Source organism: Sus scrofa, chromosome 18 (assembly GCF_000003025.6).
Source record: "Sus scrofa isolate TJ Tabasco breed Duroc chromosome 18, Sscrofa11.1, whole genome shotgun sequence".
Taxonomy (NCBI): Eukaryota; Metazoa; Chordata; class Mammalia; order Artiodactyla; family Suidae; genus Sus; species Sus scrofa.
In genome coordinates, this window is record NC_010460.4 from 25,945,047 (window position 1) to 25,959,642 (window position 14,596).

General features: G+C 34.8%; 1 protein-coding gene across 2 annotated transcripts in view; it reads right to left on the bottom strand.

The window, feature by feature from the left end:
- ING3 (inhibitor of growth family member 3) overlaps positions 1,483-14,596 on the bottom strand; it is a 30,000-nt gene continuing 16,886 nt past the window's right edge. The window contains 8 exon segments of one of the 2 annotated variants that reach the window (NM_001244268.1): positions 3,410-3,977; positions 5,434-5,472; positions 7,981-8,173; positions 9,467-9,660; positions 10,500-10,657; positions 10,896-11,015; positions 11,859-11,930; positions 13,719-13,815. In NM_001244268.1, coding sequence (NP_001231197.1) covers positions 3,861-3,977; positions 5,434-5,472; positions 7,981-8,173; positions 9,467-9,660; positions 10,500-10,657; positions 10,896-11,015; positions 11,859-11,930; positions 13,719-13,815 — 990 coding nt within the window. In that variant the 3' untranslated portion in view covers positions 3,410-3,860. 2 annotated transcript variants of the gene reach the window in all.

The window sequence follows — 14,596 nt, forward strand, 5'->3', positions numbered from 1 at the left end:
GCCAGTAGAAGTTGGGAAGAGGAATAAGCAACACACACCTCACACGATTCCTCACGCTCATCTCACACACTGGTTTCTGAATTTTTAATGAGCAGCAAGGAATGAATGATTATTAGGTTCTCTTTATAGTCTCTTTTGTCACAAGTGAAGAAAGTAAAAGTATATGGCTCTGGAGACTCTACTAAGAAATTATTAAATTTCTTCCAGGTAAACATTTTACTATGCCTAGGTTTCTAATAATGTTATTAAATTAAGATAAAATATTGACACAAGATATACGAACTTACTACTTTAAAATGGAAATGGCCAAGAAATACATCTTTTCCTTATATCAAATTTCAATTAAAACACAAAACAAAACAATTCTGAAGCCAGTTCATCTTTAAGCCACTTTAAATTTTTTCTCTGTAGCAAACACACAAATTATGAATATTAAAATTCTAGGTCAGAAACTAAAATTTGTTTTAGTAATGTAGACGTTATCATCTAAATAAAGAAACCTAAAAAACTTGACTAGCAATTCCAACTTGTAGTTTCAAAAATTGGAATAAAGATTCATTTAAAATTTTGAATTTCTTCAGCAATTTCCACGTTCTGAACTAATTAATTTGTCATCCCTAGTTATAATCTTCATAAGTGCTAACATTTCATTAAGCTGTTAAATAATCATAATACATTTAACTGACAGTATGTCAATGTTCTCTCTACCCTTATTGACCAATGATACCACAGTACAGTGTAAAATGCTCAGGAATAGACTCTTGATCTGTTTTCTGGCTTCGTTCCCTGACAGCACAACTCCCTATTCCAGGTCCATTCCAGACTACTTTTAAATTACCAAAATACATGGAGCTCTAGAACAATTTCACCTGCCAGGAAAACATCCCTACTTCATCTGTCCTTAGGAATCAGTTCAAATGACACCTCCTATGTTATACTTCCCAGTGCTGCAAGAATACTCTACTATAGAGTAATCATTATAATCTATGGCACTTAGCAAAATATGGCAATTACTTGTGAATGCATCTGTCCCATTTCCCCCACCAACACACAAACACACACACAAACACAAATACCTTCATCTGTGTATTTGGAACATCTAGATGCTTAATGTTTATAAAATTATAAAAATGAACATTTTTGAGGATATGCTTTTTCTCTTAAAACCCATCTGTGGAAAGACTTTTTTTAAAAAATATGAAAGTTGAAGAAAACACTGAAATGTCTACATATCCACAGAGAATCTTACCCCTTAAAACCCAAGTATTTCAAACATTAATTTTTCTAAGACTAAAGTAATTAATTAATTAGATCAAGAGGACTATTTCTGAGATCTAAGGACAAAGGGCACTAACAATGCACAAAACAAAGATGGTTAAGGATCTAAAATATGTGGAATTTGCTTTAAAGGAGAAAAGAGCAAAAACTGAACTGCCCTTAAAAAGAGTAATTGTATGTTTATCAAACACTCAGCTTCATTTAGGCATTTAATTAAGCCATTTATTGCTTCAAATGTGTCACCATGAACATTTTAATATACACTCCATAGCAGTAAGGCCTCAATTTTCACCACCTATAAACTGTGAACCCACATATGGATTTTTTGTGCCACCATTACATGAGTTTTGTACAACAAAGATTTTTAATGTGTATATTATAATACCAAAAAAAAATGCTCATTATACCCCTTGATGTAAATGTCACAAAGAATATTAATAACTGGCCACATCTTTTTTTTTTTTTTTTTTTTGATGAGGTAGTTCCATGTTTGGCCCATCATATAGATCTCAGAGATTAAAAGGTTCCACCATTACTAAATAATTGCACAACATTTTGCTTTACTTCTTTATACACACTTCATAAAAGATTCAGTGTTTGAGTTTAAAATCTGTCAAAATTTTTTCTGAATGATTTGGTAAGTCGTGGAATTCACACACTGAAAGGGGCTATAGCAGCTGGAAACAGGGACATTCCTGACTCTGACAAGGAACTCTCTCTTAAAATAAGGCTGCATATAAGGCTTTTTCCTTTGACCAATTCCTACAAAACGAATGAGTTTGGAAAAGTCATTACACATAATTAGAAGATTAAACAACCACTGAGCATCTCCAGGCAACATGCTAATAAGCTAACTGAACACTACATTATATATTATTTCTTATACATTTAAAAAATCTCCGTGAAAATACTGAGGATCATGAAATCATGAGTACCCACAAATGAACCTTAGTTTTATGGGTTGTCCAGTTATAAAATCAGACTGCAGCAGCTCAGAATTGTGGAATCTCGAAGCTGAAAGAGATCTTTGAAATCCTCTGTCTAATCCATACCCTTGGGGTAGCATTGCATAGATTTTTTGGTTTTCTGTATAAGTTCTAAGAGGCTCATAAGTGGTTTTGATTAAAGCAGAAATCTGATGGATTCAGTAAGTTTCGATATAAAAGAAATATGATATAATAAGTATTTTTAAAGTTTTAAGGATTTTTCTACCGACCAGATTCGGTATTATACCTTAAATAAAACCTCCGCTATGCAAAATTTATAATTTAAATAGCACCTATAGAATAAAACGTTAGGAGTGCTTTATAGACATCCTGAAGCCAGGATCACCCTGGTTTAATAAGGCCCAGAGTGACTCAAAATGTGAATTAACTGTCATACCAACATGTGGTAGAATCAAAAATAGAAGTGAATTTTAAGCTCCAGTCCAGGGGGTTTCTTAAGTTGGCCACACTGCCTCAAGTCAAAACAGCTATAACGATAATTTTCCTTTTGTCTGCTGTAATTAGACTTCTTTCATGTCCCTTCCACTGAAGGAAAAGCCAGGGAGATGTCCTAGAAAAATACATTTGCATTTCAAATTTACATTAAAAATGTCTTTCCCTTATTTTCATATCACAAGTTCCAAGCATTATTAAAGAAATAACAGATTACGCAGCATTCTGTGTCCTGGGCCTCTGTCCTTTTTAGATTATGAAAATTGGAAGTTAAATGGAATTCAGAAATTTTCATTATTAAGTGTGTAAAGTATAAATACAAGTAATTTTTTAAAAACTTTATTTTAACACCTAATACAATTCCAATTTTAAGGATTACTTGCACAAAAAAATAAACACATTTGGTATAAAAATGTATCACTTTAACACCCTCTCCCTTCAGCCCCTCCCCCTCCCACCCTCATGAACTGCATTCTATCTGGATGCAGAAACATATAAAGACTAATGGCACAGATTAGTTTTTACCTACAGGAGTTTCTGTTTATGTACCCAGGTACTCTAGAGGACACCAGCCCACTTTATCACATGAACCATTTCCTTCAGCCCGCTGAATTTAGTTTCACAAAGAAACAAAGCTTATTATAAAGGCATTTAAAAAACCATTATCTTAAATTCTTTTTAGAAGCACTGTCTTTTTTTTTTTTTTTTTTTTTTTGCAACCATTTATATACAGTGTTACATAACAGCTCTGGAGTACAGTACATGCAGCAGAACATACCTGTTGAATATAAAATACTTTTCTTAAAATCTTCATCGTTGGAATTCATTGAAGTGTAAATTATAGAATGCCCATTACTTTGAGAAAATGGTTGAGGAGTACAAATGTCTGCATATGTTGGCCACTGAAATAATCCAAGGCTAACTGGAATAATATTCAGAGCACATCAGGAGTGCATAAATAATTTACTTACATTATTAAAATACAACCCATAAAATTCAAGTTCAAGATCTTATAGGATTGTCTATGTAAATCCTTAAAGTGGGTGCTTGGAAATGCATTGTTTCTTCTTTCGCTTTTCTTCTTTTTTAAAGTCCTATATAAAATGTTGAAGTTGTTTTCTTCCTCAAATGAAATGACCACCCTTATTTGTGCCGACTGCCTCTTCTCTTCATGGCAGCAGTGCACTGTGGACAGTACCATTTCCCTTTCGGCGCTTCTGTCAGTCCAACGCATCCATAATGGAACCATTCTATAGGGCACTAGAAAGCAAACATGAAAAGAAACAGCTTTTTGTCAAAGACTAGGAAGAATGGTAAAACGTGCCCAGGAACTAAATATTAATGATTAGATGTGTGGACTCAGATCGAAGAGCTGGATTAGAGATGATTTAGTCCAACTGATAAGTTTCAGAGATAAGGAAATGGAGACATAGAAAATTATGCATCTTTAGCTGAGTTTCACATAATCTATTCTCATAATCTCAACGAACACAAATTCACTGACTTTCATTTGAAGAGTACATCGACACCAACTCACAAGGACAAGAAGTGAGACAGGTCTCTTACATAGAAGGCAAAATGTATTTCCAAGATTTTATTTAATATTCAGCCTTATTTGTGTTCTTACAAAGTAAAATTAGCCAGCTGTAATGAAAGACATAAAGTGATGCCCTGGGTTTCTTTCTGGGTCTATCTATTCCTAGATATGGAGAGAAAAAGAACTCCGCTGTTCAATATATGAAGTGGCTCTACAAGTGCAAAATCCTAGGACTGAGAACAGCACAACTGGGAATGAGAGGGATCAGAGAGTCTGACAGGGTATTCACAGAAATCTCACTCATCATCTTCAATAACCGCCCGAGAAGACAGTTTACAATGGTCTTCTTGAAATGGCTGGGGGCTACTGTTTTGCAATAACCATAAACAACCCACAAGAGAGTCTATAGAGGAAAGTGGAAGGAGAGTCTTTCTCTACCTGAACGTCTTGGGACCCTGGCTGGTTAGGAAAGTACACATTTTTATGAGCCAACCCTGCTCAATCTTCAAACTGTTTTAAACATTTAAAACTCTTAGCCTTAACCTGCAGATCCTGACATTCAGAGTTGTGTTACCCCTCTGGAGGAAAAGATGGACAAAAAGGGGCTGACAGTGAGAAGGGAATGGAAATTACTAGACAAAAATATTCATGGCATTCAATAAAAACATATCTCTAACCCCAATTAAACTTCATAGAAAATAAATAGGAGTTCTTTTCTTTCAAACCTTCTTTATTTTTTATATCAGAAGTGGCTCTTATCAGCTGACACCTGCAAAGCAGTAGGAAATACTACACTAATGGGAGGGAAATAAGCACATGAGAGCCTTCACCTTAGCATCATGCTTCCTGAAAGGATGTATTGTTCTAAAAGTTCCAATTCTTCACTCTGATAAGTGAACTGAATTCTAGCAAACACAGCATTCTTTGGCAAAAGGAGAGGAAGGTTTACCTAATTTTCCTACAATGAAACACCTTCTGAGACCTTAGCTTTAAAATAGGAAACACATTGAGGGACACTCTCCTATTTGGGGGAAAAATATTCTAGCATTAATATGACATAATTAACGTAACTGCAAACCTGTTTTCTTAGACTGACACAGTAAACAAAAAAATATATATTCAAGTAGGACTAATCTGTGATTTTTTTTTCATTCCTAAATAGAAAAATTTAATACTTACATCCTGGTTATCACAGCCTACCATCTCACCATAGGATACCTAGTTAAAAGAAAATTAAATGTCATTATTATGACTATAAAACCAGCACCTAATCCAAATTAATTGCTTTTGATACGGTTAATAGAAGGAAATACACTGGCTATACAACTGCATTAAACAATAGGGTATATGGTTATATCTTTATAGTCTTTTTCTGAAAGTTTTTTCAGAGTAGGGATGCAAGGGGAGACACACAGAAATTATGTACTCTTTAAAAAATCTGCAAGAACTTGCTCTGTAAACCACCTCAACAAAGGAATCAACTTTGTGGGCAGTTCCTTTTGTAAAGATTTTAAGTTTCTTTTTTGGTTATTTACATAATGTCTTTTATTTTTTCTTGGGTCATGTTAGGTCATTTATATTTTTACAGTCAACACTTCACTGAAACTTCTAAACTTATTATATCTACTTATTATATATCCTTTCTCATTTCTCTTTTTCCTGTTCATCACTAGCACTTTATAGCACAACTTCCTAATTCCTGAATTCATTTAAGTTTTCAATGGACTGAATAAATTTCCAGACAGGGTTTACTAGACGGCATACTTTCTGATTCTTATCTGTATTCGGTTCTATGCATATGATCAACAACTTCGCTGGGTAACAATTTGGGGGGGAGGCACTCAGATTTCTCCCTTAAAGCTCTACAAACATTCCATCAACTTCTAGTTTGGTGTTCTCTGGGAACCTAGCTGGTTAAGGATCCAGCATTGTTACTGCCATGGCTCAGGTCGCTGCTGTGGCTCTGGTTTGATCCCTGGTCTGGGAATTTCCACATGCCCTGTGCATGGCCAAAAAAAAAAACAACCAAAAAACACTCCTAGTTTTCAGTGCGACAGAGAAGAAATCTAGAGTGAATCTGATTTTGTTCTTTTGTAGGTAAACTAGCTCTGTTGCAAGACTATTTATAGGATATTCAAATCACTGATATTAAAAAGTGTTTATCAGGTTTGCACAACTAGCAAACTATTTTTTTAAAATTCATGGCTGAATTACTAAAGAAAAAGATTGACAGTCATTACTACATAAAATTGGAATTTTAGAATTAAAAAAGTAAACCAAGCAAAATGTTTACAATGTATATGACAAGAATGACAGAAGTCAGCCAATTCATAAAAGAAATTAAAATGGCCAAAAAAAGTCCACTCTACTAATATAAACTGAAATAATCATATGATTCAAAATTGTTAAATTAGTACATAGTTTTCAAGAGAGAATAATATCTAGGTGTTTTCTTTGTGGCGCAGTGGAAAGGAATCTGCTAGTATCCACGAGGATGTGGGCTTGATCCCTGACCTTGCTGTGAGCTGTGGTGTAGGGTGCAGATTTGGCTTGGATCCAGAGTTTCTGTGGCTCTGGTGTAGGCCGGCAGCTGTAGCTCTGATCTGACCCCTGGCCTGGCAACTTCCATATGCTGCGGGTGTGGCCCTTAAAAAAAAAAGGCGAGAGAGAATAATATCCAGTGTTGGTAATATCCAGTGTGGGACAGGGTTTAGGAAACAGGCATGCTCATCAATTATCAATTATTGGTAATAAATATTAGAAGATAACTTGTAGTTGGTATCAAATATTACTTAATTTTATTTCTAAAGGATTGTCCTAGAAATTAGGTATATGAAATGGATTACATAAAAAAATATCTATCATGTTATTTGTAATTTTGGAAAGATTAAAACCACTAAAATATTCTATAACTGATTAAATAAGTTATAGTACATGGTAGATAACTGTGAGAAGGAAAAAAAATGACCATAAAGAAAAATCATGTTTAGGATATATGATTTAGTGGAAAAAAAAAAAGCCAGTTATATAAGAGAATTTAACATGATTACAACTGTCAAACTCAAATACACATACACATATGTATGTATCTATGTACCTATGTGTTATGAACTGAATGCTTGTGCCCCTCCCCAAAATTCATGTGTTAAAGTCCTAATTCCCAATGCGACTACATCTGGAGATAAGGCCTGCGAAGAGGGGATAAAAGTTAAATGAAGCCATAAGGGGGAAGCCCTAATTCAACTGGGTTGGTGCCCTTATAGCAAGAGGAAGAGACGCTAAAGCTCCCTCATGTAGGACTCAGCTAGAAGGTGGCCATCTATAAGCCAGGAAGACAGTGTCACCTGGAAAAGAATTAGTCAGCAATTCTTTAATCTTGGACTATCCAGTCTCCAAAACTGTGAGAAAACAGATTCCTATTGTTTAGGCCATCCATCTGTTTTATTTGACTATGGCAGCCTGAGCAGGCTAAGAAAATACCCATGTGAGGCATATAGAGTAGTACATTGAAATGTTTAATTATACATTATAGCCGAGAACTGAGATTATGGATAACCTTCATGTTTCTTTATATTCTTTGTATTTAAAGCAAACACAATCATTTTTATAAGAAGCAGAGCAAACAGCAAAGCTATTTTTAACTGGAGGGAAAAAAACACTAAATAAATGAAATAGCTCTTCTTCCTATTCAGTTCATGCTTTAATAGACACATGCCAGATTTTTACCTGATTACAAATGCAGTATCGTGGTTCATTTGGGTCATAAGTCCAATCAACCTGACTGTTTGAATCAGATTCTGGTACTACTGTTGTTTGCTGAGAAATCTCTTGTACAACAGTGGATGATGAAGAACAGGACGATAAGGAAGAGGAGGAGGAGGAAGACGATGACTGCTGGCTTGAAGACTTGTTGTTGTTTCTGAAAAAACAGTATCAGTTTTATTTGTTCTGCATCTAGAAGAAGTTACCTGAGAATAACTCCTAAATATGTGCTATGAAATAACATCAAATGTATATATTAATTTTTTTAACACTAAATTAAAGAACTCTGATAAATGGTTTGTAGCACAAAAAGAGCAACCTTTTCCGTAAGGGTTTATTTTTGTTTGAGATTTATTTTTGTTTTCTGGACAATAAAGGTATTCAAAGGAAGTTTCTTCAAAATTTTTCTAAGTTTTTAGAATAGACTTTTAATCAGTTACTACTTATCACTGATTTAAATTGCAGGTTAATATTTTTGAAAATTAATATTAGTTATGCCTATCTTACATTCTTTGTATTTTTTAAGCAAACTGAATGCTCTTCATCAAAATCTAAAATATAAATATACATCAACAATTGATCAAAACCATCAACTGACATGTGAATACTTATTCGTGTAAGACAGGAAATAAAGAATGTTAAAATTCATAATAAGTTTACCATTATCTATATGCTAATACATTTTAAAAACTCAAAAAATTTATCATCAGCAGTTACAATAAGTTTGGGTGATTATGAATTTTTAAGACATTTAGCACTTTTGCGGTAATGCTACATTCATCATTCTTTTAGAGATTTATTCACAGAAAATACAGTAACACAGAAAATGTAACATTTACTTACAGAAAATACTTTTAAAAATAAATTATGATATAATTATTAGGTAAATAATTATTTTGGCCTAGGGTTTGAGCTTTCTTTATGTATGAAGATAATAGCATATGCAGATACTTAGGAAAGATAGGGCAAAATGCTGTTAAGTTTTCATATGTAAAGTTCATATGATTACCCCAAGAATCTCATATACAAAATCTGGGGATATTTGCATCATTTCAATTTTGGGAGCACAGTATCAAGAATTAAGACAACCTGCTCTTACTCAAAATGAAGAACTGTATTTAAAAAAAATTCCAGGAAACACATGACAAAATAAGGGGTTATAAGTTAAAATGTTTCATAAAATGGTTTTTCTTAATGAACAAAAGAAAGAGAAGCCATTTGCTAACAAACCCAATTTAAGACTCCAGAAAAATTAGTCTCTTAGCACTTTTTAAAGGCTTCATCCCTTCCAAAGTGTGTCTGCGTGAAGGAAATGTCATGTCTCCCCACCTCCCCAAAGTTCTTCCTGACCCATTACATACAAGCTGCCTTTGTGTAATATGTGAAAGCTGTGTGCCAGGTCATCTGCATACCTTGCAAAGGTACAGGCTACTGTAACAATAAAACTTACTTGCTCTTTCTCCCACTGCGGGAGTCTGCTGCTGATGAACTGGCATTCTGTGTTAATGTAGTCATGAGCGCTGAAGATGATGAATAGCCAGCTGCATCCCTGGGCATTGAAAACTCTTTTCCCAGCTGAAAGTCATTATTCTTAAATGCTTCATAACTGGCTTTTAAACTTGATGTTCTTCGTCCCTCTTTCATCTTAAAAAGGCATTCATTGATAGTATTAATAAATATAAATATGTATATTTTCTTTTCCAAGTCTTACTAATTAGAGCATTATTTTGGTTTATCCAATATAACTTTGTTTTCATCATTTTCATTTCTTCTTTTTATTTTATTTTTTTCTTTTTTAAGGCCGCACTCAACAGCATACGGAAGTTCCCAGGTTTGGGGTTGAACCAGAGCTGCAGCTGCTGGCCTACACCACAGCCACAGCAACGTAGGATCCAAGACACAGCTATGACCTTTGCTGCAGCTCACAGCAAGGCCAGGGATCCAACCCACATTCTCATGGATATAGTTGGCTTCATTACTACTAAGCCACAATGGGAACTCCTTCATTCATTATCTTCATCATCGTCATTTAAGCTATTTTACATAAAGATTTAAGATCAGTTTTTATCCAGTTAGGAAGTAACTACAGGATGGGTAACTTAATTTGGAATACAGATAACTGGTACAGAAGCGAACAAACTCAAGGCAACCTAAGTTCTGAGGCTCTAGAGAAAGCCCTTACTGGAAGCAAGAATAAGGTACTGTCCCAGCAGATGCTGTGGCTTACACTCAAGAATATAAGCATCATGAGCAATTATTGTGGGACGGAATCTGCATGAGGTTGTATGAAAATATTTTTTAACTTTTATCAATCAAGTAATTTCTGCATATTCATTTCATTAAATGTCAGCTATCATAAAAACTATGATTTGAAAATAAAACTATACAACGCAAGAAAACTCTTTGTTCACATCTAGTTGCTTCTATTAAGAGAGGATTCAGATAAAATTTTATATTCTGTTTCCAAACCTGTTCCTTTTTACCTGAGCTGTAGCTTGAACCGCTTGAGCTGCTGCCATGGTAATTGCCCCTGCACCAGTTCCTGTAGATAATGAGCCAATATTATAGGATGCCAGAGGTTGGGAGGAATTCACATTGTAAGCGTTGTTGGAAGAGGCTGCAGAATTATTATTTCGACAACCTGTACAGAATTAAAGAAGAAATAAAAATGCTTAGAACAAAATGTTAGTGAGCCCTAGCACAGATTTAATCATTAAATTTAAAAACTTCATGTCAGCTTTTTCCTTTTTCGTCTTTTTTCCTATGGTAGATTTTAACCAGGTAAGGAATCTATATAGTTAATCATATAGTTAATCATTTCCCTTTATTTTGGCACGAATGAAAAAAAAAAGCAACTGTATTTAAGACAGTAAACTTACCTAGTGTATTTTCCTTAGAAGCATCTGATGTTAGGGTAGATAAAAGAGCTTCTGATTTAAACTTCTTTTCAGGTATATGATCTGTTGTTGTATGGTGAGAAGTTGGATTATATTTCCTTTCTGAATATAAATAAAGAATTTATGTGTTTTTAAATTTTAGAGAACAATGGAAAAGGCATAATACTTTCATCTGGTCATAAGCCAATATAGTAATGACCTGAGTTCCTCATGGAATACAGAACATTATGTTTTCCTAGAAGACAAGACAAACAGAATCCTGTCTCACACGTGTTCCTAAGAGCAGACTGCGTAGACAATAAACTTTTTTGGAGTAGACACTAAAAAAACTTTTTTGTAGCAATGTACTGAAGATAACCCGTGATGCACATGGTTTAACATATAACATGTGGGGAATTTTGTTTTCAAAACATTTTCTACAATTTAAAATAGTCTTCCATCAACCTTTCTTTCATAGCAAAAAAATGCACCGATACAGTCATCTAGCCAGCTAGCATCTGACAGACCATTCATTCACTCACTAACTCACCAAACTATTTGAGAATTTACTATATGCCAGACAGTAAGGTAAGCACTAGAGAAGCAAGGATGAAAAAGATAAAGAGCCCATAATTGTGGAGTTTACTGTTCTGCTCAGTTATAATGCTCCCTGGAGAGAAGCAGGTATCGATATGCAGTGAGTATATGCTGCTATTAGTACCACACATCGCCCTCTGTGAATCCCAGGGAAAACAGGCTACCTGTTCCCAAATCACATCTGCTCTTCCCAAATGAAGAAGATAAATCCACCAGTAATTGCATGAAAAAACATATCTCACAAAATAAAAGGGGAGGATATTTGTTTCTCAATCAGTCGTGTAGAGGTAATGAAAGAGAACATATAGGTAATACAATGAATTTTCAACTGTCTTTAAAATAATTTTAGCTGCCCTAAATCAAACTTACTTTCCACTGGCGTATGTGAATGAGCATGGTGATTGTTCACGGGCTGTGAAGGCGTATCTAATTCCAGAGATCCTAAAAAAACAGGGAGGCACAGAGATACAGGGCCATGAGATCGCAGCAGAGAACTTTATGTGTCAATCAACTACAGGCACTGGGTACCCTTAACCAGGAGATGTCTGGCAAGCTCTGATGCCTGTGTCTGTATTATTTTAGCCAAACACATTAGAGGGTCACCACCGCCAATTTCACCCTGAGCCAACCTCATCCTCTTTCTAAACAGTAAGTAATCCATTTTTCAGTGCTCACCTTAAGTACAAAATAGGTCAAGGCACGCTAATGTCTAATTAGGGAATTCATGACATTTGGGACCATGTAAGTGGATGAATGAGTATCATGATTCCATTACTGATAAGAACTGAAAAACTCAACATAGTGTTATTGAAGACCTTTTAATAGGAGATCCTAAAGTATTAGGCAATGGGACATCACTGTATGAAAGAAAATTCTCTGATCATTAAAATGACATACGATAGCAAAGACTTTCTAAAAGAAGGGATTTTGCTCATGAAAAATGATGCATAAAATCTTTACCGCCAAGCTTTAAAATACTTTTGAAGAAATTTTCTGGGTTTATCTAGATCCCTTGAGATGAAATCATGGCAGGGCGCAGGGTGGAGCCATTTTTTAACTTGATTTGATTTAGTTTCATATGTCTGTGTCCTTACAGAGGATGCTTCATTAACCTTCCTGCAGTACTGAATAGCCATGGATTACTGTTACTCACAATTATTATTGGCATTTCAGAAAAATAAAATATTTTATTTTGTCTCAAAATAGCTATTATTCTTGGTAAGGGTTCCCCTGGAATAAAAACATCACAATAAATTAGATGGTCATCTAAAGTGATGGGCTTATTTTTGAATACAAAAATGCAACTGTGGGTACATTCATATCCGGTTGCTTCCCTAGCTGACTTCTAGTGAATACATAAACAGGGATATATAACCTAGCACCGTAAAGAAACCTTTCACCTGTGTGTAGAAATAGGTACATGTTCTTGCTATTGAAACGCACCAAGAAAAGAGATATTCGAACCCTTTAAATTCTAGTAGAAATCAGCCATAATGCTGATTTGATTCAACTAACATTTAGTGAGTGCCTACACTGGGCTTGCCACCACACTATCTGATTTGATGGACATTATCCATTTAGGTCGGAAGTGATGCTAAATTAGTTAAAGAAACAGAGCTCATGTCTCCATTTTAGGGAAGTCTCCTGAGTTAAACCCAAGAAGTGATAAAGGTAAATTATAGCGGGAGATCAAGACAAGGCTTGCAATGAAATATTAAAATGGCTTCTTACTGATAAGAGAAAGTTTAGAAAAGACTTTTTTGAGAAAAGGAGGAAGTGTTGAAGAACTCTTTAAAATCTGAGTAACACAGTGGAGGAAAAGCTTTTTAAGGCAGTTCTTAAGAAAAAATAACAACCTTCCTCAATACTTAGGTGCATAAACAGGCAGGGCAAAGTCACAACATCTAACGACAGATGGCTACCCTGCTTCTAGACGGTTATATTTCTTTAAATCTTTGTTCTTACCACTCTTCTAACTAGCATATACGCGTATTAACAAATGGAATGACCTAAGGCTTTATTTTCAGGAAAAGTGAGTGGTTGATATACTGCATCATCTCTCCAAGTATCCATGACCCAAACAGTCCGACTGCTGGGGACCAAGCTATACCACCCAGGTGCCACTGTTCACCAAAGAGCAGATGGAAAAGTCTCTGTGGGACGTGAGTCTCCTCAACGACGTGCACATGTACTGTCCAACGGTGATGGAAAACTGTAAATTTTACTTACGCCTCTCTAATATTTCTGTAATTCCAGCATTATCAGCTTCCAGCTCCATTTTAAACTTAGCCAGTTCCTGATCCAGCTTTCTCAAGTGTCGATCTACCTGTTTCAAAGAAGATCAAAGATAACCACCACAATTTGGGACACTATTAAAGTGTCAGTTTAATGAGGAAATCTAAATTTCTATTTCTTTTAGTGAATGTGCTTTTGCATCCCTGAGCAACTCAATTAACCTATACTGCAGGTTTTTAATCTACAAAATGAGGGTGCTAGGATAAATATCTCCCACGTCTCCTTGAATAAATTTTAAGAAACCAGAATTGCAATTTGTTAAAAAATGTCTGAAAGACGTAAGATGTAACTGATCCGAGAGATGAGGGGGTTAGTAACTTTTCACAGTATACCCTGGGGTTACTTTCAGCCTAATCTCCTACTTATAACAAGGCTATCCACACTGCCAGACCATAGTAACTGTTATTTAAAATAAGGAATGAAAAGATCCTCAGTCTACAAACAAAGAGGCTCCTATATTCCATACATACGTTTCTCTAAGGCAGGAAAGTGAACCATTATGCTTGTAAACATTTATGTAAAGGGTTGAGACAAAAGGGGTTTTTAGTAAGCAAACTCCTTTCCACAAAGAGCTTGGTCAAAATGGTTTTATTGTAATACTACTGCCCTTCGTTAAGGTGGCAAAATTGTTTTCTCACTAACCTAGAGATCTTTGAATTGATTTCAGAAAATTTTATGACACCTCAAACTAGCAACAAGTCTTAATGTATTTTTAAAGCTTAATATTAATTTTATTCAATGCTTTTTCAAATTTACTATTTTGAAATAAAACCAAAAAATACAGTCTTGAAAAATTCATGTCATAGTATTGA